Source organism: Scophthalmus maximus, chromosome 5 (genome assembly GCF_022379125.1).
Source record: "Scophthalmus maximus strain ysfricsl-2021 chromosome 5, ASM2237912v1, whole genome shotgun sequence".
NCBI lineage: Eukaryota > Metazoa > Chordata > Actinopteri > Pleuronectiformes > Scophthalmidae > Scophthalmus > Scophthalmus maximus.
Window position 1 is genome coordinate 26,647,698 of NC_061519.1, and position 22,083 is coordinate 26,669,780.

The following is a 22,083-nucleotide window of genomic DNA, read 5'->3' on the forward strand; positions in this document are numbered from 1 at the left end:
GGTATGTGTTCAGCGCATTAGAAGATTTTTTGAACACGTACGTGTTTTGTTTTTTGTCCCGTTTTCTCTCCGCCTGTCCTCGGATGTGAAGTGGACATGGACATTTAAAGCCTTTAAAAGAGACTTCGTTGTCAGGTTAGTGAAGCGCTGTGTCGCCGTCGTTGTTGTTGTTTTGCGTTCGCGTTTAGCCGCTAGCTTGTGCGCCTAGCTAGCGACCGGCTTCCTTATAGTAGAACACATTTCCGGTTGTTCTTTTCAAAATGAAACCCCCTGAATCGACGCACGTCTCCGTTTGGCTGTGACAACACAATTCTTTTTACAAAACTGCGAATCCATCCAACGGCCATCGCAAATATCACGTAGTTTACTTTTCTAAAATGAACGTTGATGATATTCAGCCGTTGGGAATTTGGGAAATCTGTACAGGTTTCACCAAATATGCATTTTTAAATGAACTTCCTGAAATAACTAAATAAAACCCGTATTTAATTATGATGTCATAAATGAGAGTTGGAGTTTGTTGTCTTTGACTTATAAATTGTGTTTTGCCTTAACCAAACCCAAATCATTTTACATTGTGAAATATGCATTTCATTTCATTTCAAAGGGTTTGACTCCGTTCAGTATATCATGTGACAAGTACATATATTTCAGTGCTCTTGGGATTAAGCGTTAATTGTTGCGCTTTTATTCTGAAGTGCCCTCCTCCTGTTTCCGTCGCGTGAGAGCTCGAGCTTTGACTCAGTTGTTTCGGCAGCGCGGCTGACAGCAGCACTGCGGTGTTATCCGTCACTCCCCGGACTTCTCTCGTTCCTCGCTCGTTTTCCTCGACGGCTCTTCTCCTTTTCCCGATTTTTCATTTGTTTCTATCCCCAATACAAGCCCCCCCGCCCCCCGGGGACAGACATATGATCCGGCCTGCAGGGCGGACAGCTGGTGCGGTGATAACACCGGAGGCGGGTCGGGGTGAGGGGAGTGGGCGGAGGAGGATGCCCTTGACTCGGGGGAGGAGGAGTTAGGAGGAGAAGAGAGGGTTGGTGGGGGCGGCGGCACCATCATGCAATCCACACAACCATTGACATTGTGACTGTGTGATCTTCATTGGCAGGAGCGTCAGGGATGCGGCGCAGGCTCTCCAGGTCCACTTTGTCCCCGCGGGCCGAGGAGCAGCAGCGTCGGCGGCGTCCTGCCGAGGATGGAAATGCTGAGCATCTGCAGGGAGCGCTGGCCCCCGAGCGCCGCTGGTCCAGCTGAGGAGACCTGAGCGCTCCCCACCTCTGGATTAGATGGTGGCAGAAGGCGAGTGTGCACGACGAGATAAACAAACCCCACAGGCTGTCCTGCCCTCGCTGCAGATAAGCTGTGAGTCTGCTTTGACTTTGATTGTCACGTTTGCCTTTTTTGGGGCCTCTTTAGGTACCACAGACTCCATCTTTGGGAGTAGATGTACCTATTAATAATAAATGGACTGGGCAGCAGCCCCTGAACTGTAGATGTCGGCTTGAGATTGGTCAAGTTTGTTTTTCTAACCCCCAACAAGAGGTGGGGACGACTGAAAATAATGGCTGACCACGAAGAAGCAGCAGAGTTGTCCCTTCAGAGGGAGGATGGGTTCTCCAGCGAGCTGGAGGAACCAGCCACAGACTTCAAATCTAAAAGTATGCCGATGTTAAACGAAGCTGCGCCTCAAAAGGAAACCCTACTGGCTAGTTCTACGCGCATGTCAATAACGGCGGAAGAGAGCACCGAGTTCATCCAGCCCCCGGCCAAAGCGGAGTCCTTCGAGCCGGAGTCTCCAACGAGAACAAACTACCTGCCCAAGTCGGGCAAGTCGGCGCTGAACCGGCCGAGCTCGTACATGGAGAACACGGAGATCCGAAGGGGTAAAAACATGGCGAGGAGGAAGCCCCCTGGCTTTTTCGCTTCTAGGCTATCATCGATTCGTCTGCCCAGTAGGAAGTACCTGGGCATTATCCTTCAGGACTCACGCTGCTTCCTGTTCTGCATGTGCTACCTGACGTTCATCCAGTCGCTCATGGTGTCGGGCTACCTCAGCAGCGTCATCACCACCATAGAAAAGAGGTACAGCCTGCGGAGCTCAGAGTCAGGCCTGCTCGTGAGCTGTTTCGACATCGGGAGCCTCCTGGTGGTCGTCTTCATCAGCTACTTTGGTGGGCGGGGCCAGAGGCCACGCTGGCTGGCTGTAGGCGGGGTCTTCATTGCTGTGGGCGCCGCCCTCTTCTCCTTACCTCACTTCATCTCCCCGGCCTACCAGATCCAGGAGGTCAACTCATCCTCCGCCCGCGAGGGCCTGTGCATGAACAGCAACGCCAGCGGCAGGGACCGCGTCGACATCACGTCCTGTCCCAGAGACCAGGAGGGCAACGAGCACAACCTCTATGTGGCGCTGTTCGTCATCGCCCAGATCCTGGTGGGCATGGGATCCACACCTATCTACACGCTGGGGCCCACCTACCTGGACGACAACGTCAAGAAGGAGAACGCCTCACTGTATTTAGGTAAGAGTTTTGTGAGGTTTGCTCAAACATGACCAATAAGGCAAAAGTCTGCGGGCCTCATTTCAGCCGACCGCTACAGCAGCAGGTCTCAGTGACGGGGTTCGTCTGGGCAGTTGACTTGGTGCAGCACCTGAAAATACGTGTTAGTGCAACTAAAGGGGAAGATATTGATATTGGGAAGAACAAAAATTCGAATATAAACTTATCTGCCAATAATGATTCCTAAAATGTCGTGACCAAACCCTTGTGGCAGAGAAATGTAATTGAGGCAATATCGGCAATCGGTTGAGCAGTATTACCAACCAACTGATAGATTGGTCGGTTGCTCTTCAAACAAACTCCAAATGCAATAAGATACAATGCACATATTGCTTAAAGTAGATGAACACGGTACCTCATGTTGAGAAGGTGATTTAAACTGAGTTGTTGGGGGCGTGCCAGACTAGCCGCTAGACATGTGACTTGTGACATCACAATGGAACAGAAGTATCGTCCGGATGACTGACGATGCGTTTGAGGAGCAGTGTTTGCTGTCGGGAAGAGGAGCTCCGTTTACTGCGGACTTTGGGCATTTTTTTTAACTTAGCAGAACATTTACATACACCAAAAAACCTGAATAAGACACTAGTAGCACTAGAGGAAAGGGAACAACTGAAAGGGCATGACATGGTCCCCTTTAATGATTTATCATTCATTAGATGTGTTGCCGATCAAGCCCAGAAACGGAAACCAGCAACGCAGAGTTTCTGTGATCTCCACCATTTGCCCACATCACCGGCGCAAAGCTCTGCGGCCAAATTGACTATGTGACCTTGAAACTGACCCCCCCTTCCCCTCTTTTCCCTTTTGCATGCTTCCCCAGAAATTCTCGCCCCAGTTGCCTCAAACAAGGTAAAGCCTTACTAAAGCAACAAATGAGAGCTGTGTTGTGAAAGAAAGTAGGGGAGGGAAGTGGAGAGAAGAGGGAAAGGTCTTATGTGCATTCCTGTCATTAAGGGGGGGAAGTAAAAGTGTCACAGAGGCTCAGCTTTGGTCCAAAGCCTTTTGTTTTTTTGTTCTCAAAGAAAAGACAAGAGCTGCTGGTTGGTGGAACCATGTCGCTTGCAAGGAGTCTGGAGAATGAACTGATATTAGACACTTTTACACAGGTTTTAGTATTTTAAAAAACATCGGTAAGACAAATAACAAATATTAATAAAGTTTTTACCATCCTCGGCAGACAGGCAGGATTTTGCATGAACTCTGAATAATGCTTTCGCTGTGCGCGCTCATGCAACAAACCTAGCAACAGACAGATCTTGGCTTGACACCGGCCCCAGGTACTGTGTGCATGTGTCGTCCTTCCCTGCTCGCCACCCCACGACAGATCAGCTCCAAAAGTTTCTCGTCTGACGATAGTTTGATGAAAATCCGCCAATGCATTTTTGAGTTATTTTGTACACACACACACACACACACACAACACAGGTGACATTTTTAAAACAAAACGAAAAAAGTTTAAGTTTAAAATAAGTATTTTTAACAACAAATCTGAGCCAAGGACATAGACTCAGCCAGTAAATAACAACGTTCAGGAACATGTGACATGGCAGCGGAGGGAAACATCAGCTCTGTGTTGACATGTAACATTCCTCAAATTCATACATGAAATAAACATCACGTTCAAAATGGCATTTGGGCATTTTTAGAGGGCGATACACAGTAATGTGGTGCGTTAATTTTGCAGATTAATCCATTTTAATCCAACGGTGTGTCTGATATTGACCATGAACTGTGCACAAAGGGCTGACTGTGCAAAGGGGCTACTCAGCCTACTTAGGTTATTATGTTAGTGGCAGAACATGACATGATGTGTTTAGTAAACCTGCGGCTGTATATGAGGATTCAGCTGGAATGCCATCCGTATAGGCCGTTGCTGTATTCACGTAGCACACAGCTTTATCTCCGCAAATCAATCGGCAAACCATTTGTCTCATAATCCCTCCTCAGATCAAGGGCGTCCTTTTGTTTTCTCTCGCCCATCAATGGAGATGACCAGCGCCGAGTCAGTCAGATGGCCGAGGAACATTTTCTTTCAAGAACAAGGGACGTCACGCTGGGAAAAAGATGTGATTTATTGCTGGTAATTTGTAATCAAAAGGGGGAATCCAACTGACGAGTTGTTCACATGACACAAGAGCTTTTGGAACGGTTACCAGTGGTACTGTTATCACTACTACCGAGATAAATCCAGTCTTGTGCTTTTATAGAAGGTTTTAAAAAGGACAAAATGGTGGAACTGGCTCGTTCTAAAGTAGCGGGGGGCTCTCACAGCTTTAGTTCAGGCAGCAGACGTGGCACACTGGCCAGCAGCTGAAATTTTGAGAGAGTCTGTTAAGTAGGTAGTGGGCAGGCAGACGATGCAGTGCCTTAGGAGTTGGCCCCAAAATACACATGGCTCCAGTGTGTACGAAGGATCCAATGGACAAAACATACCAATCCATCAGGAGAGGAGAGTGACAAGCGCTGTTGTGAACCAAGTGAGAAAAGGAGAAGACAGAGAAGGTCCAGATTAAAAATAGAAATATCGGCCTCCGCTCTCGGTGTACCTTGCTTTGTTGGGGGCGTGTCAGACTAGACGCTAGTCCGGCCTGTGGGCTTCCGCAAAATCGTGACATCAGGATGTTACGGAAGTACACCGTGTTCCAAATTATTATGCAAATGATATTTTTCTCAGATTTTCCTAAATAGTCGATGCAAATGACAGTCAGTATAATTTTCAAGTCATCAACCGTTAGAGTATAATTTGAATTTTATTGAACAAACCTCCAAATGATAACAGTATTTTTTTTCAAAAATAAAAAACTCAAAATGCAGTGTTCCAAATTATTATGCACAACAGAGTTTCAAAACATTTTATAGGTTGTAAAGAACTAAAAATGGTCATTTGTTGAATTTGCAGCATTAGGAGGTCATATTTACTGAAATCAAAAGCTATTTCAATCAAAAACATCTTAACAGGCCAAGTTACATGTTAACATAGGACCCCTTCTTTGATATCACCTTCACAATTCTTGCATCCATTGAACGTGTGAGTTCTTGGAGAGTTTCTGCTTGAATATCTTTGCAGGATGTCAGAATTACCTCCCAGAGCTGCTGTTTTGATGTGAACTGCCTCCCAACCTCATAGATCTTTTGCTTGAGGATGCTCCAAAGGTTCTCAATAGGGTTGAGGTCAGGGGAAGATGGGGGCCACACCATGAGTTTCTCTCCTTTTATGCCCATAGCAGCCAATGACACAGAGGTATTCTTTGCAGCATGAGATGGTGCATTGTCATGCATGAAGATGATTTTGCTACGGAAGGCATGGTTCTTCTTTTTATACCACAGAAGAAAGGGGTCAGTCAGAAACTCTACATACTTTGCCGAGGTCATTTTCACACCGTCAGGGACCCTAAAGGGGCCTACCAGCTCTCTCCCCATGATTCCGGCCCAAAACATGACTACGCCACCCCCTTGCTGACGTCGCAGCCTTGTTGGGACATGGTGGCCATTCACCAACCATCCAATACTCCATCCATCTGGACCATCCAGGGTTGCATGGCACTCATCAGTAAACAAGACTGAAAATTAGTCTTCATGTATTTCTGAGCCCACTGGAACCGTTTCTGCTTGTGAGCATTGTTTAGAGGTGACGAATAAACGTTTATGCACAACTGCAAACCTCTGGAGGATCCTACACCTTGAGGTTCGCGGGACTCCAGAGGCACCAGCGGCTTCAAATACCTGTTTGCTGCTTTGTAATGGCATTTTAGCAACTGCTCTCCTAATCCGATGAATTTGTCTGGCAGAAACCTTCCTCATTATGCCTTTATCTGCACGAACCCGTCTGTGCTCTGAATCAGCCACATATCTCTTCACAGTATGATGATCACGCTTAAGTTTTCGTGAAATATCTAATGTTTTCATACCTTGTCCAAGGTATTACACTATTTGATGCTTTTCGGCAGCAGAGAGATCCTTTTTCTTTCCCATATTGCTTGAAACCTGTGGCCTGCTTAATAATGTAGAACGTCCTTCTTAAGTAGTTTTCCAAACTAATTATGGCAAACTAATTATCACAGGTGTCTGAGATTGATTTCAATGATCCAAAGAGCCGTGAGACACAATACCATCCATGAGTTTAATTGAAAAACAAAAAATTTAATGTTTATGACAATATATCCAATTTGCATAATAATTTGGAACACGGTGTAATGTTTCAGGAGGCATCAGGAGCTTCAGAGTTTTTCCCTTTGGGCTTTTTAACTTTGCAGAACCTTTACATACACAAAAAAAACCTACAAGACACTAGAGGAAAGGGAACAACTGAGAAAGCAGAATGTCTTCTTTCCGTTAAGGACGCAGGGCCAGTATTTCATCATGAGGTTTGATTTCACCCCTGTCCTTTTGTTGGTTGGTTGGCTTCGTTCGTCAGTTTGCAAAAACTACTGAAGATAGGGATGCACCGATGCCAAGTACAAGTACTTACATTTAGCTACTTGCCAATACAGAGTACTTGCCCGTGCTTGAAAAGAAGAAATATACCTTTGGAATTTGTGGAGTCGCTGCTTCCATGTGCTGTATAGTTTATGCTGGTAGCAATATTATGCTCATTAGTGCCAGCTGTTGTGTTTTTGTACAGTTTGCTTGTTTTTGCTACAAACTGCTGACATCGGGGGTCCTCCTCCGCTTAATGCCGCCTACCTGCTCAACTGTACGGACGCTATGTTGCCGGAGTGCTACTGATGCTGTAGTATCAGAGGAGTTTCTATGAGTAAAAGTACGAGTACATGGCCACAGTATCAGACCCGATACTGGTCTCGGTATCGGTGCATCCCTAACTGAAGACATTTCCATGACACCAGGTAGGATGGAACATGGGGCCACATTTTGGCGCGGATCGGGACGAAGGGGCGGCTCGAGGGTTAGGGTTTTTTTTAACATTTTGACAGATTTCTCAGGGAATAATTAAAACATCTTTATGACAAGAATCTGTCACATCTCGGGGTCTGTTGTCTGAGATGCGGTACGGCGCGATTGTGACAGTTTTGGTGCAGCGCACTTGCAGTCTGCTCCAGAACATTCCGGTCTGTTTTGGCCCTGCTTTGCATTAGCCTACATATGAGATCATGGCCAAAGGCAAAACAGACATCCACTCAAATAATTCAGCACAATATTGCTTTGTAACCCCGATGAGAGATGCTCTGTTTGGCTCCCATGCGAGGCTGCGCTGCAGACAATTGGAATTGTGCCAGCTCAGAGGCACGACATCGTCCTCGCTGGTTTTTACTAGCGCTGCTGCTGGACATGCTTTGTCATCTGACTGCGCTGTGCATGCAAGCTCAGACCTGTGTTTTGTTTTTTTTGTACTGTTGCCATGGTAATCGATGTCCTAATCAGTATAATGTTTATTTTTATTATGAGGTCAATTGAATAGCAAATACGACTTTACTTTGCTGTTTTGCAGCTGGAAAATTGTACTTAGTTAGTTAGTTTATAGTGCTTTACATAAATTAATATGAAGAATAACAACATGAAAAGATGAATATAAAAAGGATTTTAGGAATAAAAGTTTAATTTCACAAGTTGTGGGTGCCAACGGAACAGTTTTTAGTCATCCTCTCGTGGATGCTAAATGCTAATGCTAACTGTCTGCTGACCTTGCATGATTCGCTGCCTCTGGTGCACTGTATGTTTCCGGTTTCTTTGCCTCACATTTTCATATTCGACAGCGATTGGTTTTTCTGTATTTGTGACAAAACCAAATCTAGCTTGAACAGGATTCGTTTGAATTTCAAATAGCAGAGAAGTGACACAGAAATCTCCGCCTCCAGGAGAGGAATGTGAAAACACCAGACACAAGTGGACTATAGTCAATGTCAGACATGTTAGAGGACAGAGACAGGAGAACAACACTATTTGACGAAATATCGACGAAATATCGCCCAACAGTTAATATCAGCAGCGCGTTAATGATGACAGTTACCAACACACACAAAGTGAGGATATGGAAAAATACTCCTGTGGTAAAAGCTTGTGCACAGATTTCCCCGGGAGGCGGGGAGTCTGATGTCGGTGCTGTGCAGCTCGTTGGGACGTTGTGACGGGACGGTGCTTTGTCAGCAGGTTGCCATGACACCGCCACCACCCCGACTGCTTCTCGTCAACAGTCCCGCCGGGCCCTCGGCTCCGTCCCCGTCCGTCTGTCTCTCCTCACCCGACGTCACGTGGCTCCTCGCCCAGCATTTTACCTCTGGTGTCGTGCAGCCACCGTTCTGTAGTCACACATATAAATACCAGCAAAGATCTAAATCGAATGCTCAACTAAAAACCTTTCAACTCCCAATTCTGATTAATGCTTTTATTTGCATTTGGTACATTGGGTTTACATTCATTAATGCTGTTTCGGCAGCAGCGGCTCTCACACAGCTTTTCCCCTCTAATTTACAGCTGCCATCAATCTCTTTTTACGGCCGAGTTGTTGTGTGCGTGTGTGTGTGTGTATGTGTCGCCTGGCCAGACTCATGTAATCAGGGTTGTAGGGAGCCACTGTACAGATGCGACTTTTGTTAGTGATGCAGACAGTTTGACCTGGGATGGCTCCGTGTGTGCTCTCATTGGCTGTGTGATGGTGACGCAACACCCTGGCAGCACTGGAGTGCTCTTGATTCCCGTAGGAAACCCCGCGCAGGGTATAACGACATATTAAGACTATTATGATTACGACACATTCCTCTCTGAGAAATGCATGAAATGAACGATGGATCATCAGCTACCTGCTCCCCTACAAGAGCTGCTACTGCAGCCAGTGGAACATGACTCACAGCACAGTTCACACTGCGTCTTCAACCAGATCGGACCGGATCTGACTTGTTCTGTAAGAGGCAACACTCTGAAGTGACGCTGTGGAACCTCAGCTCACTGCTGGATGACAGAGAATGTCCTCCTGCTGGAGCGCGAGACGAAGCAGTTAAGTCTTTTGATTTGGACACTGTGGCCCAGAGACATGTCGCTCAGGGACGTCACAGCGGTCGTGGCGTCACTGGGTTTGTCACGGGACGTACAAATTCCGCCAAGATGCGCTTGTCTTTGTGTGTAGGTCTTCTGAGGCGTCCATACGCGCGTTTCCTCTCAGGTTAATTGGTTGGCAGAGGTCTAATCTGCCAGTTAGTTTTAATTTTTCATATTTCATCAATTGATTCTTAGTTTTTCCTGTAAAATCATAATTTGCCTCAAGTTAAATTGACATATTGAAATTGCTTGTTTTGTGCAACTAATCCAAAACCCAAAGATATTTATCAATCCATTTGAGACACTAGAATATCGACTCAGTAGAGCTCATCCCTCCACCAACAGTCATTGAATTCAATCAAGCCTTAAAGCTAAGACAACAACACTTTGCAGATCGTGAAATCATAATCTCCAGAGTGATGGGTTTGATAAAAAGACAAACTAAATTACTCTCAGAACAGTATTTATTCACAACATATAAACACACTAATGATAAAACAAAGCTACACTAAAAGATCCGGAATTCTTTATTTGGATCTTCACCAAATTCCAGCACAATACGACATGACCGTCGCCTGGATATGCCCGATTGTTTTTTCAAGATCAAGATCCATGAATTTTTTTCCTCGGGAAATTGGTGTTGTGATCTTGCATTGTTAAGAAAGTTCCTGGATCCTTCTCTTTGTCCTGATCCTGATCCGCACTAGAATTTAATGGATTCTTTCTTGGTCCGTGTCCCATCCGTCCTTCGAGTTTCGTGGAAATCCCTTGTGTAGTTTTTGCTTAATCCCACCGAGAAGAAACAAACGGGTGAAAACATAACCTCCGTGGTGGAGGCAAATTAAAAATACATCCCAGACTTTACTGTACCTGCCCGAGTGTCGATATTACAGGAATCCGCTCCACCAGACAGAACTCGACTCGTTGTGTTGTTGGGATTGGAAAAATGTGTGCAACTTATCCATACCACCCTTCTCAGTGGATATACACAGAGATATTAAAATGCATTTTTGCAGTTCCGGTTTATTCCAGTTGGCACCATCGATGGAACTCCGTGATGTTTCTGAGATACCGAGGCTCAATCTGCCTAAAACTAGGGCTGGGTGGGTGTTGGGAATTCTTGTGATACTAGCACTGATCAGGGCCTGACCGACGAATCAGTCGTGTTCCAGAACTGATAGCAAACAACAACAAAAATATCTGTTATTCAACGAAGGAAGGAAACCGAAGTTCTGAAATGTTAAACTGAAATGTTTAAAACGGAAAATGTGACAACAGAACAGAGACACGGGTATGAATCTGGTACTTTGTACCAACTGTTCAAGATGTTAGAGTTTTCGACGCAGACACATTTCAATCTACCTTTTTCATATTGTCTTTGTCTGTCTCCATGTCTTTCAGTTTTTTAGTTTTTCTTTCTGTCTGGCTCCTCATTATCTCATATCTCAGCGATTGGCCGGTCGGCAGCCTTATCACCCGCATCCCGGTCGTCTTCTATCTCTCTGGCGACAGTTTGCATCACGTAACGCGAGGCGGCCGCCTGCCAGCCGAGGGTTTTCCCTCTTCTCCGGCGAGATAAAGGGATTATCCACGATGCCGCAGGGCCCCCGTTGGAAAGTCCGAGCCCTCAATCCCATCCCCACGCTTTATCATCCCGGGCTCTGGCCGGCTGAGTCGGATGATGTAATACTGTAGTCGAGTGGCGAGTCGGGACGGCGCGTCAGAAAACATGCCTCTGTGAAGATGCTCTGCAGACCAGTAACTGCTGCGGCATTTCTGGAATTTCGTGGGGAAAAGGTTCAGAAAATGAGGAATATCATCATTTCTGTGCAGGGTTTGGTTTGTGAGGAATATATGTTAGGTCGCATATGAATTTTCTTTTATGCATCACAAAATCCTACACCACATGCAGGTCTTCCTTAATCTGAACATCATCAGGATATGAAGCAACGAATCTGATGTGAGATTTTCCAGGTTGAATATCATTGGGACTTCGTTATGTCGTTGGGTTTGAAAAGTTGCTCTGATTTAAAAAAAATTAAAAAAATTGTCGTGGGAATTTCACATTCTTCAGTTTGCTTAAAAATTAATATGCGATTGATAAAAAAAAAAAAAAAAAGTTTTTCATATTTCCTATTTTCCTGTGACTTTATGAAAGGAACTTCTTAGAAAAGACTTTTCTTTATACAATTTGTTTGTGGACACAAACATGTTATATACAACAAAATTAGCATTGTGCAGTGTGTCGTCCCACATAACAAGTTCCACAAATACAGGATACAATTTAAAATTTTGTCACCCTGCAGTCGACGCATCACCAGCATGTTGGCACTTTATTTAAGTACAACACCAGTCTCTGATTTTAAATCTGCTTTGAAACGGCGGCTGACACGAACCCAGAGCTCCCAGTGAGTTCCCAGGACTCTGGTGCCTGGCCCAGCTTGGCCTTTTTAAGTCACGCCACTGGATTTTCTTTTTTTTTTGCCTTTGCTTTCAACTCCAGCCAAGGAATTTAAGATTTTAATTCCCTCTAATTGGAGAAAATCTTATTCCAGGCCCCTCGCCACGCGGTCATACGACCCGCACACACACGGCCCCTTTTGTACCCGGCTCTTAACGCTTGATTAGTTCTGATTCGAAGCGTTACATAAAGGTTAAACTTAGGCAAATGTCATTGAGTTTGGATAATTGAATAACTTTTGACACACAAGTTGAGAAACGTCAGTTCTTCTTCTTTTGGGGGCAGATGTTGCTCAGATCGTGTGCACGAGACCCAGCGCAGAGATGAGTGCGACACCATCGGTTTGACATGTTCAGCAGTTGTGTTAAGAAAACGGTTGAAACGTGGAAAATTAGCACTTGGTTGAACAAATGAAGGGTGCAGTCGGTGAAACGGACACTCGTAGTCCTTCCTAGGCAAATCAGGGGCCTAGTGAAATAGATAAGTGGGTTAAAAAAGTTGAAGCATGAATACAAATTAAATCTTAGATTATTAGATTATCACCATCAAGCAGATACACTACCGTTCAAAAGTGTGGGGTCACTTACAAATGTCCTATTGACACCTATTGAGCTGTTGTTGGAGCAGCTTGACCGTATGGTACATAAGAAGTGCCCATCAAGACAATCCAACTTGTGGGAGGTGCTTCAGGAAGCGCCGGGTGAAATTTCTTCAGATTACCTCAACAAATTGACAGCTAGAATGCCAAAGGTCTCCAAGGCTGTAATTGCTGCAAAAGGAGGATTCTATGACGAAAGCAGTTTGAAGGACAAAAGTATTATTTCAAATAAAAATCATTATTTCTAACCTCATCAATGTCTTGACTATATTTTCTATTCATTTTGCAATTCATTAGATGAATAAAACTGTGAGATTTCATGGAAAACATACAATTGTCTGGGTGACCCCAAACTTTTGAACGGTAGTGTAAATCTTTTTCTGTATCTCTATGTAGGTAAGAGGGTTGATTTTGTTTATCATATTACTGTTGTTTGGAGCTCATTTGAACCACATTGATTAATACTTTTGATATGAATATTTATTGAAGTAGCTGCGGGGGTTTACGCCGCTGACTGACTTTGGTACAGAAGGTGGTTGCTCGATTTCCCGGTCAAGGCAGTACAAAAAAAATCGAACTTGTCAGCAAAATGAATATATTGTAATGTAGATATTGAACTAAATATGTGAATATATATCATGTGAAGAGGATTTTCTCAAATGGAGGATTTTATTCATTTATTTGAAGTTGGCGGAGAACAATCGAGAAATGTAAAAGTATCGTGAATGTTGGATTCATCACAACCTCAATGTGGGTGACGTCATTTGTTTCTTAACCCTCCTTCTTTTTTAAATCCCCCTCCGCAGCCATCATGTACGTGATGGGAGCGCTGGGCCCGGCGGCGGGCTACCTGCTGGGCGGCGTCCTCATCGGCTTCTACGTGGACCCCAAGACCGTGGTCAACATCGACCAGAGCGACCCGCGCTTCATCGGCAATTGGTGAGACTCACCTGGCTCTGATGGAAAATGTGGAATCCGTGCGTGTGTGGGTGGGAAGGTTCGCTTCAGTCAACCACACCTGCACAAATCAGGACTATGTCTTGTATATGGACCTCCAGCAAAGTGCACACGCTTACAGATAACAGTCCACCCAATATGCCCCCGATTTATTTTTATTTTTATCAAGATCCATGAATTGTTACCTGGGGTATCTCTGGGAAAACGTTCTGTATCACAATGTTAAAGAAACGGATTAAAGAATTCCCTGCATCCGCCCCTTTGTCCCGATCCACACCAAAATATAACGGGTTCTTTCTTGGTCCGTGTCCCGTCCTTCCACCAGGTTTGGTGGAATTCTGCTGGCAAACAAACGGACAGGGATGAAAACATAAACCTCCTTGTATCTTGAAGGTTCTACCATCTCCCGTCTGTCCAGGTGGAGCGGGTTCCTGCTGTGCTCCGTGGCCATGCTGCTCGTCATCTTCCCCATGTTCACGTTCCCCAAGAAGCTGCCGCCGCGACACAAGAAGAAGAAGAGGAGGAAAAAGGTGAGCATGGACGACCTGTCCAGCGACGACGACGTCCTCAAGGAGAAGAGCAACAACAACAAGGGCCAGGCGGTCACCTCGTCCATGGGCTTCGGCAGGGACATTAAAGGTACTGCAACATGTCAGGAGGAGCCTGCTGGGGAGTAAGGGGGCTGCAGCACCCCCTGATGGTGAGGGGTGAAACTGCAAAGCAAAAGAGGTTGCACCCCCCCCCCCGAGTATTTTATTTCATTTCAGAATATTCAGTGTATTTGATGTAGGTCGTTTGTGGTGGTAATATTGGGTTTAGATATGTCTCAAAAAATGAATCTCAGATTTCTTTTAAGAGGCCAAGTTTGCCGCCTGTTGTAGTGTAATATGACGTCATTATATAGACTTTCTCTGAGCGTCTCCGACTCTGACGGACCCCCAGCGTCCGTGGCAACAAGAGCCCGTTACTTCCTTTTCTTAACATATTAGTACTAAACAAGATGATGGTACACGAGTCAAACAAACCAACCGACAAACAAACAAACCCTCTCTCTGTCGGCCTCCTTCGTCTCGTCCTCTTCCAGACCTGCCCAAAGCAGCGGTGAGGATCCTCAGCAACGTGACCTTCCTGTTCGTCAGCCTGTCCTACACGGCGGAGAGCGCCATCGTCACCGCCTTCATCACCTTCATCCCCAAATTCATCGAGTCCCAGTTCGGCATCCCGGCCTCCAACGCCAGCATCTACACCGGTGAGCACACGCGGCACTTTTTTTGCATCACAACTGTCTTTTCTGAGCTCTCCAGTAATATTTCTACAGCAGCGCAGGCGGGACACAGACGCGCCAGAGTTTTCATGTAACATGCATCAGTTGTTGTGCCGGGTCAGCGCCGCTCTGACGGTTTTTTATCTGAGCACGGCTGTCGACCCACAGCCGCACACCAACACACGTTAACAATAAAAGAACCCGCCGGTCCTCAAACGAAAGGGGTTCACCGGGGACACGGAGCTGGAGCACTGGAGCATCTTCTTCCAGTGTGTTTCAGAGTTACATAAGTGTCTCAGTCGGCCGTGAGCTGCCCTCGGTACATATTTTCATACGCTTGCCAATCTCCCGTGAGTGACACTATAATGATTCCTTTGGGAACCGGCTCGTGGACGTTCTCCCTGGACTTTGAATCTGGGATTCGGTGGTCGAGCGGGTAGAGCAGGGCACTAGGACCCACCTGCCGCCGGGGTTCGTGGTTCTATTCCCGCAGCAGAATAAGGAGATTGAAGTGTTTAGACTAGAGCTGCAACAGTTAATCGATTAGTAATCGACCACTAAATTAATCCACAACTATTGTGATAATCGATTAATCGGTTCATTTAGTTTTTATGGTCAGAATTCAAAATCAAAGTCAAAATTCTCTGATTTCAGCTTCTTACATGTGAATATGTTCTGGTTTCTTTGCTCCTCTGTGACAGTGAACTGAAGATCTTTAGTGTGTGGAGAAAACAATATATTTATATATATACAAAACTAGATATTTTCTCATTTAGCTGGATGGAAAGATTAGCTATAGCCACCATCTGTAAGAATGAGGGCCCATGTATATTCACGTTCCTCCCTCCTCCCTCCAGGTCTGATCATCGTGCCCAGCGCCGGCGTGGGCATCGTGCTGGGCGGCTACATCATCAAGAAGCTGAAGCTGGGAGCTCGCGAGTCGGCGAAGCTGGCCATGATCTGCAGCGGCGTGTCGCTGCTCTGCTTCTCCACGCTCTTCATCGTGGGCTGCGACAGCATCAACCTGGGAGGGATCAACATCCCCTACACCACCGGGTGAGGAGGAGCCGTCGGGGGCGGAGGGGGGTCGAGGCCGTCGTGATCTTGCATTCAGTTTTAAAAGTGTTTCAGATCGTCTAGATGGAAATTAAGTTATTTCTGGCTCCGTGTTTCCCGCTCCAGCCCGACACTCACCATGACCCAGCGGAACCTGACCGGTGGCTGTAACGTGAACTGCGGCTGCAGGATCCACGAGTACGCTCCGGTGTGCGGCTCCGACGGCATCACGTACTTCAACCCCTGCCTGGCCGGCTGCAACAGCGTGGCCAACGACAGCACCGGGGTAAGAGCCGGGGGGACGGGACGAGCTATAAGAAAATATATATATTTGTATATATATATATAAAAAGATATCAAGCTTGTACATAATGTTTCTATGCCTAACAACATGAAAAAGCGTAGAAATTTCTGTTAAGGATCTTTTTGGAGAACGTTGCCACGGAAACCGAGTCGATAAATTGAGATCTGATGTTGTGAAGAGTTTAAAGAAGTTGATACTGGAACTTTTTTTTTTTTAAGGACCAGTGTGTCCAAACAATCTCTGGCCCTTTTCAGTTTTCATGTTGGCCGACGTAGTTTCCTCTACTCGTTGGAAGTCAGACTCTAGAGGCAAGGGGCTCTTCGGCTGGTTGCAGTCTGCCACCTCACCACTAGATGCCACTAAATCCCTCAAACGGGTCCTTTAAACTTAAGTCGGTGTCACTTGATTCAACTTAAAAAAGTGTAGAGGGGCGAGAGAGGCTTGATGACGATCTCACCCGAGCAGAGACTCTGTAAAACCCCACGTCCGCCCTCCAGATCCGGAACTACTCGGACTGCGCCTGCGTCCAGAGTCGGCAGGTCATCACGCCGTCGACCGGCGGCCAGGGCAGCAACCAGCTGCAGCTCGTCATCGTCAAGACGTACCTGAACGAGAACGGCTACGCGGTGGCGGGGAAGTGCGACCGCACCTGCAGCACCCTCATCCCCTTCCTCATCTTCCTCTTCATCGTCACGCTCATCACCGCCTGCGCGCAGCCCTCCGCCATCATCGTCACCCTCAGGTACGACCCGGCCTGACTCGGGCCATTTGGGCTGAAATGGATTTTATTTAGGGAATCCATATATGAGTCATATTGTTTTTCATTCGTCTGGAACATTTTATATACGAGGTCAGATTTATTCCCATCATAGGACTACTTCCCCTTAACCTCACGTTGTGTGTGTGTGTGTGTGTGTGTGTGTGTGTGGTCGTGTGTGTGTGTGTGTGTGTGTGTGTGTGTGTGTGTTTGTGTGTGTGTGTGTGTGTGTGGTCGTGTGTGTGTGTGTGTGTGTGTGTGTGTGGTCGTGTGTGTGTGTGGTCGTGTGTGTGTGTGTGTGTCTGTGTGTGTGTGTGTGTGTGTGTGTGTGTGTGTGTGTGTGTGTGTGCGCGCGCGCCGCAGGTCTGTGGCAGAGCCGGAGAGGCCGTTCGCTCTGGGGATGCAGTTTGTTCTCCTCAGGACTCTCGGTGAGTAGAAACACTACGGGGAAATTCTTTAAAGTGACAAGAGGATTTTACTGGGGAGGTTTTTGGACATGGACAACAAAAAAGAGGTAGAACATCAGCAGCGTCGTCTGAGGAGACGAGCGTCGGCTGCACGTTCTGTATCTGCTGGGCGACGGAGCTCCAGCTCCATTCAACGCGTCGCCGTTTCCCTCGAATCAGGAGTAAAGAGGTGAATCGGATTCGACAAACGAGACGTTGGGAAAAGCTGCTGTCGGTGCGAATCAGTAGGGAAACGGATGAGGGATCCATCTTCTATAGTTTATTGTTTGTTCAGATTTCTGCCAGACGTGCTCATTTCTCTGCTCATGAGTTTTGACTGTCCTTCCTCCTGTCCTCATCACTTCCTCCTCCTCCTCCCGTGTCTTCTCCCTCTCTCCTCCCGTCAGCCTACATCCCGACGCCCATCTACTTCGGCGCCGTCATCGACACCACCTGCATGCTGTGGCAGCAGGACTGCGGCGTCCACGGCTCCTGCTGGGAGTACGACGTCACCTCGCTGCGCTTCGTGTACTTCGGCCTCGCCGCCAGCCTCAAGTTCCTCGGCTTCCTCTTCATCTTCCTCACCTGGTACTCGCTCAAGTACAAGGAGGAGCGGGTGGAGCGCTGGATGAAGCGCCACCTGTCGCCCGTCGACACGGTGGGCAGCCTCGTGTGCCACCCGGGCGGACACAAGGGCCACGCCCGCACCCGCTCCTGCCCCGTCAACATCCCGCGCAGCGACCCCAACGCTCTGCCGGTCAACGCGGCGCCGCGCGCCGGCGCCCTCAACCGCGGCGTCAGCACGCAGAGTTGCCCCGGCAACGAGCTGAAAGCAGGAGCCCCTCCCCCGCCGGCTGCGCCGTCGACCGCAGGGACCCCCACCCCCACGCCGGCCCGATCGCTGGAACACGTTTCAGCACGGGTCTGAGTTTCAGAAGGGCGGGAGCGGTCGTCGCAGAGCTCCCGCCCTCATGTGAGAAACACTCAGAGTCCGTCTGCAGCTCCTGATTGGTCCTGAAGCTCCAGATCAGTGGTTGAATGATGAAGAGTCGGCCCCCGTCTCTGACACACACAAAATCTGCCTGGTCGGTGAATCAGGTGTTTTCTTTGTTGTCCACCGCCCCCCCCCCCCCGGCAACACGTGCCTTCTGTCACCGTGGTCGTCACACCTCACATGTATGTACAGTACAAACGCACGTCGTAGGAATACTTCCCCTTCACCTCACGTGTGTGTGTGTGTGTGTGTGCTGCTTCTTCTTCTCCTCCTCCTTCCTTTGTGGGGGTGGGGGGTAATTTCCCACCCCCACAAATCATGGAACAACCACAACAATAACCACAAAATAAATAAGAGAACATCCCGTGGAAATGTGATACACTGCAATTGTGCAAAGAACAGGAAACCGATGGCGTGGTGCTACGTAGAGAAGACAAACGATGTTTAGCGTCCGTTTCTTTTGTTTCGTTTTTTTTAGGGTTAAGAACATTTGAAAAGAGTCCGACCGGACGACGGGTCGCTGGGCCGAGCAGCTGACGCGTGAATTAATGAATGAACAGTATTACGGCTGGAAGTCGGATTGTTTGGCCTTGTTTGACCTCCATACAATGCATCCATACAGGAAACCTGCTGCCCCCTCCCCCCCTCCCCCCTCCCCTCGGCCGGCAGCCTGATCAGTGGTTTAGTCTGAAAAGTAAAAAGAAAGAGAGAAAGAACAGGATTGGTATTTTCCTCCACATTCCCCCGGCTGGACGACTCACTGGGATCCGGTTCGTTGGCTCCGGCGCCGCGCGACTGGAGGAAGTCACACTTGCGCTCAACCCGTAGGAAGACGAGTAGTCGACCGTCACGTAGAGGAAGTCGTAGTGTAGTCGTCGAGAAAAATCCATAGAAAGAAAAGAAGCTGCTGGTGAGTTCAGGGAAGAATCCCGGACGGAGAATGAGCTTCGTGCCGCCGCGTCACCAAAGCTTCTTTAGCTGGAACAAGTGGACGTGCGTGGTTCCTCTCGCCACACGACCACGTGTCCTGATGCGAAGCTCTGAGACGGAGCAGAATCACTGTCACTGCAGCTTATTCTTTGATTCATAAATCTACTGATTATTCTCTTGAAATTCAAACAATGAAGTAGTTTGTCAAGTCAAATAGTGAACTAGAGCGTCGGCGGCAACGGGCTCCTGATGAAACCACGTTTAAATCTCACGCACTCGTAGAATCAGTCCGCAAATATTCACCTGATTTTGTTTGTTGTTGTTGTTTTTCATCCACATCCATGAACGACTCCCTGGGAAATCTGTGAAAGCGTCGGCGACATTTCGAGGAGGAAAGTGATCTTTTTCGTTAAATCGTGCATTTTATTTTTGAAGTGAAACACATTGACCACATCTTCATGAGTCGATGAGCTGGTGGCCGTTCGTGGTGTTCAGGCAAACAAGCGCTGAAAAATGTTTTTTATAATTTTTTCTGGAATATTTTAGTTTGACAACATCCGTTGTGGATTGTGTGGTTTGAATTCCCCTCTTTCGTTTGAAGTTGTGCCATTTAAAAAAAAAAAATTCATTTAGACATTTTCAGATCCACAAATTGAGGTAAAAATTTAAATTAAAAAATCATGTTGATCCTCGGTTGTCTAAATGTCCCTAATCTCATTTTAGGGTCTGGAATTTGTATTTTATTTGACCTCAAAAAGTTTGATTTGCTTGATTTTTTTTCTTTTATTCAACCACTCAAATACACGTGGAATCGACAGGAATGTTTTTCAAAATAAGATATTCCAGTGAGGTTAAATTAAGTATTCAGTTAAAATCCACTTTTACTCAAATGAGTCAAACTAATATTGTGATAGTTTGCTCCCCCCCCCCCCAAAAAAAAGGGTCGTTCCTCAGCGTCACCACTTCACGTCCTCCTTGCTCATGTTGTTGCATCATGCGCATCATATTTGTTTTCGTCTTTTGTTAGAAACAAGGTCTTTTTCGGACACGTCACGTCACGTCACGTCACGGCACGCCACGCCACGCCACGCCACGCCACGCCACGTCACGCCAGGTCAGGTCAGGTCAGGTCAGGTCAGGTCACGTCAGGTCACGTCAGGTCACGTCAGGTCACGTCAGGTCACGTCAGGTCACGTCACGTCACGTCACGTCACGTCACGTCACGCCACGCCACGTCACGACTGTTCAGGGTTTTTCGTGCGTGTTCGCGTCGTCGTCCTCTGTGGACGCCTGCTGGTTCGTACGTGGAACTGCAGCCGCACGCGGAAGGGCGTCCGTTGGAAGACGGAGCGGAGGAATTTGTAACAACGCGGTTCTTTTTACATTTGAGAATAAGCTTTGGACGTCGAGTGAGGACATTGCAGTTGGCTTCTTCAGATTTCTCCCTTCCTTCACGGACGAGGAGGAAAAGCTGCAAAGCTTCACGTTCGAGAAGCCGGAAAGCAACTGAGGAAAGGACGAATACTAGTTAATTTGTTAACAACAAAATCCTTTACTGTATTTTTCTTCCACCCAAACTCACAGCGACGTACAGTAAGTCCTGTCCGGGTGCGTGTGGCGTGATCTCGTTCCCGTGCGGCGCCACAGAGCTTCTGCAAACGGCTTCAGAGTCACTTCCTGCCGATCGGCCGATGGGATAATGGATCTGGATTCAGCCGCACAGGAACTTTGCCTGGTTCAGATCTAAAAATTACATTTCAAATTGAATTAAATTTCCCAATTTTTCCTGATTAAAATTTTGAAAGAGATTGACTCGCAAAGCGTTTGGTGCGTCCGTCAGTCAAGACACAGATTCCAGCTGTCACATGTTAACACAACTCCGGGCTCGACAAGCCGCCGTGACTCAAAACCAAAAATGTCCATTTACACGTTAACTGACCTTATGTACCGTTACATAGTCATTAGCTGTCGCGTTTGGTGTGAACAGTGTTTCGTCTAGAGCTTCAAGAGATTAATCGACTAGTAAGCGATTACTAAATTAATTTCAGCTTATTAAATGTGAATATGTTCTGGTTTCTTTGCTCCTCTTTGACAGTGAACCGAATATCTTTGGTGTGTGGACAAAACAAAACATCATCTTGGAGTTTTGGGAAACACGATCGACATTTTTCACCATTTTATGAACCAAACAACTAATCGATTAGTCGACAGATTAATCAATTATGAAAATAATCGTTAGTTGCAGCACTAGTTTCGTCCTCGCGCTCCTCTGCTCGCGTCACTTCCTCTCATGGACACAAGGGGGCGTTCACCTGTGTGTGGTTTTCATGTAAGTAACGTGGCTTCACTTCCCTCAGACTGAATCTGAATGTGTGCGAGCTCGTCCGGACAGACGAGGTTAGTTTCATTTCTTCTTCTTTGATTTGAATATCAGTATTGTATTTATTTGAAAAGTACAGTGTTTTTTTTTTTCGACCTCAACGTAGATTTGTGGACACGCCGTTCACAGACGCCTTGGATACTCGACTTGCGTCGGTGAAAATGTGAAACAATAATAAAACAGTATTACAAGAAACTGCTGGTTTGTGGATTTCTTTGTGAACGAATGTCAATTTTAAAAAAAATGATCGCTTCGCCTTCGCCAACTTTATTATTCTGAATCACATCAGTGATTATGTGAGTGACGCAGAACCACGAGCAAATGTTTAAAGTTGAAATAAAGACGTGGAACAACACGAGGGAAAAGACCAAATACATGGACTGAT

At 46.8% G+C, this 22,083-nt stretch overlaps 2 protein-coding genes across 3 annotated transcripts in view; one reads left to right on the plus strand and one right to left on the minus strand.

The window, feature by feature from the left end:
* On the plus strand, nt 1-21,893 carry LOC118310813 (solute carrier organic anion transporter family member 5A1-like). 2 transcript variants are annotated; one of them, XM_035634119.2, is made up of 10 exons: nt 1-135; nt 1,109-2,519; nt 13,417-13,549; nt 13,986-14,206; nt 14,652-14,816; nt 15,689-15,887; nt 16,014-16,173; nt 16,689-16,933; nt 17,312-17,376; nt 17,802-21,893. In XM_035634119.2, exons 2-10 carry the CDS (start codon nt 1,562-1,564, stop codon nt 18,320-18,322), a joined length of 2,667 nt encoding a protein of 888 aa, XP_035490012.1. In that variant the 5' UTR covers nt 1-135; nt 1,109-1,561; the 3' UTR covers nt 18,323-21,893. The 2 variants fall into 2 exon arrangements, with proteins under 2 accessions (XP_035490012.1, XP_047187852.1); XM_047331896.1 differs by lacking the exon at nt 1-135 and having other exon boundaries at nt 731-2,519.
* Nucleotides 20,851-22,083, minus strand: part of stard3nl (STARD3 N-terminal like) — an 11,533-nt gene continuing 10,300 nt past the window's right edge. The window contains exon 9 of the mRNA XM_035634175.2: nt 20,851-21,061. The gene's annotated coding sequence lies outside the window, so the exon portion shown is untranslated. The remainder of the gene's footprint in view (nt 21,062-22,083) is intronic.

Bases quoted from the DNA above. Each gene is read 5' to 3' on its own strand.
- LOC118310813 (XM_035634119.2), top strand. From the start codon at position 1,562: ATGGCTGACCACGAAGAAGCAGCAGAGTTGTCCCTTCAGAGGGAGGAT. The intron at 14,207-14,651 runs GTACTGCAACAT...GTCCTCTTCCAG, and splicing joins CTTCGGCAGGGACATTAAAG to ACCTGCCCAAAGCAGCGGTG. The intron at 16,934-17,311 runs GTACGACCCGGC...CGCGCGCCGCAG, and splicing joins GCCATCATCGTCACCCTCAG to GTCTGTGGCAGAGCCGGAGA.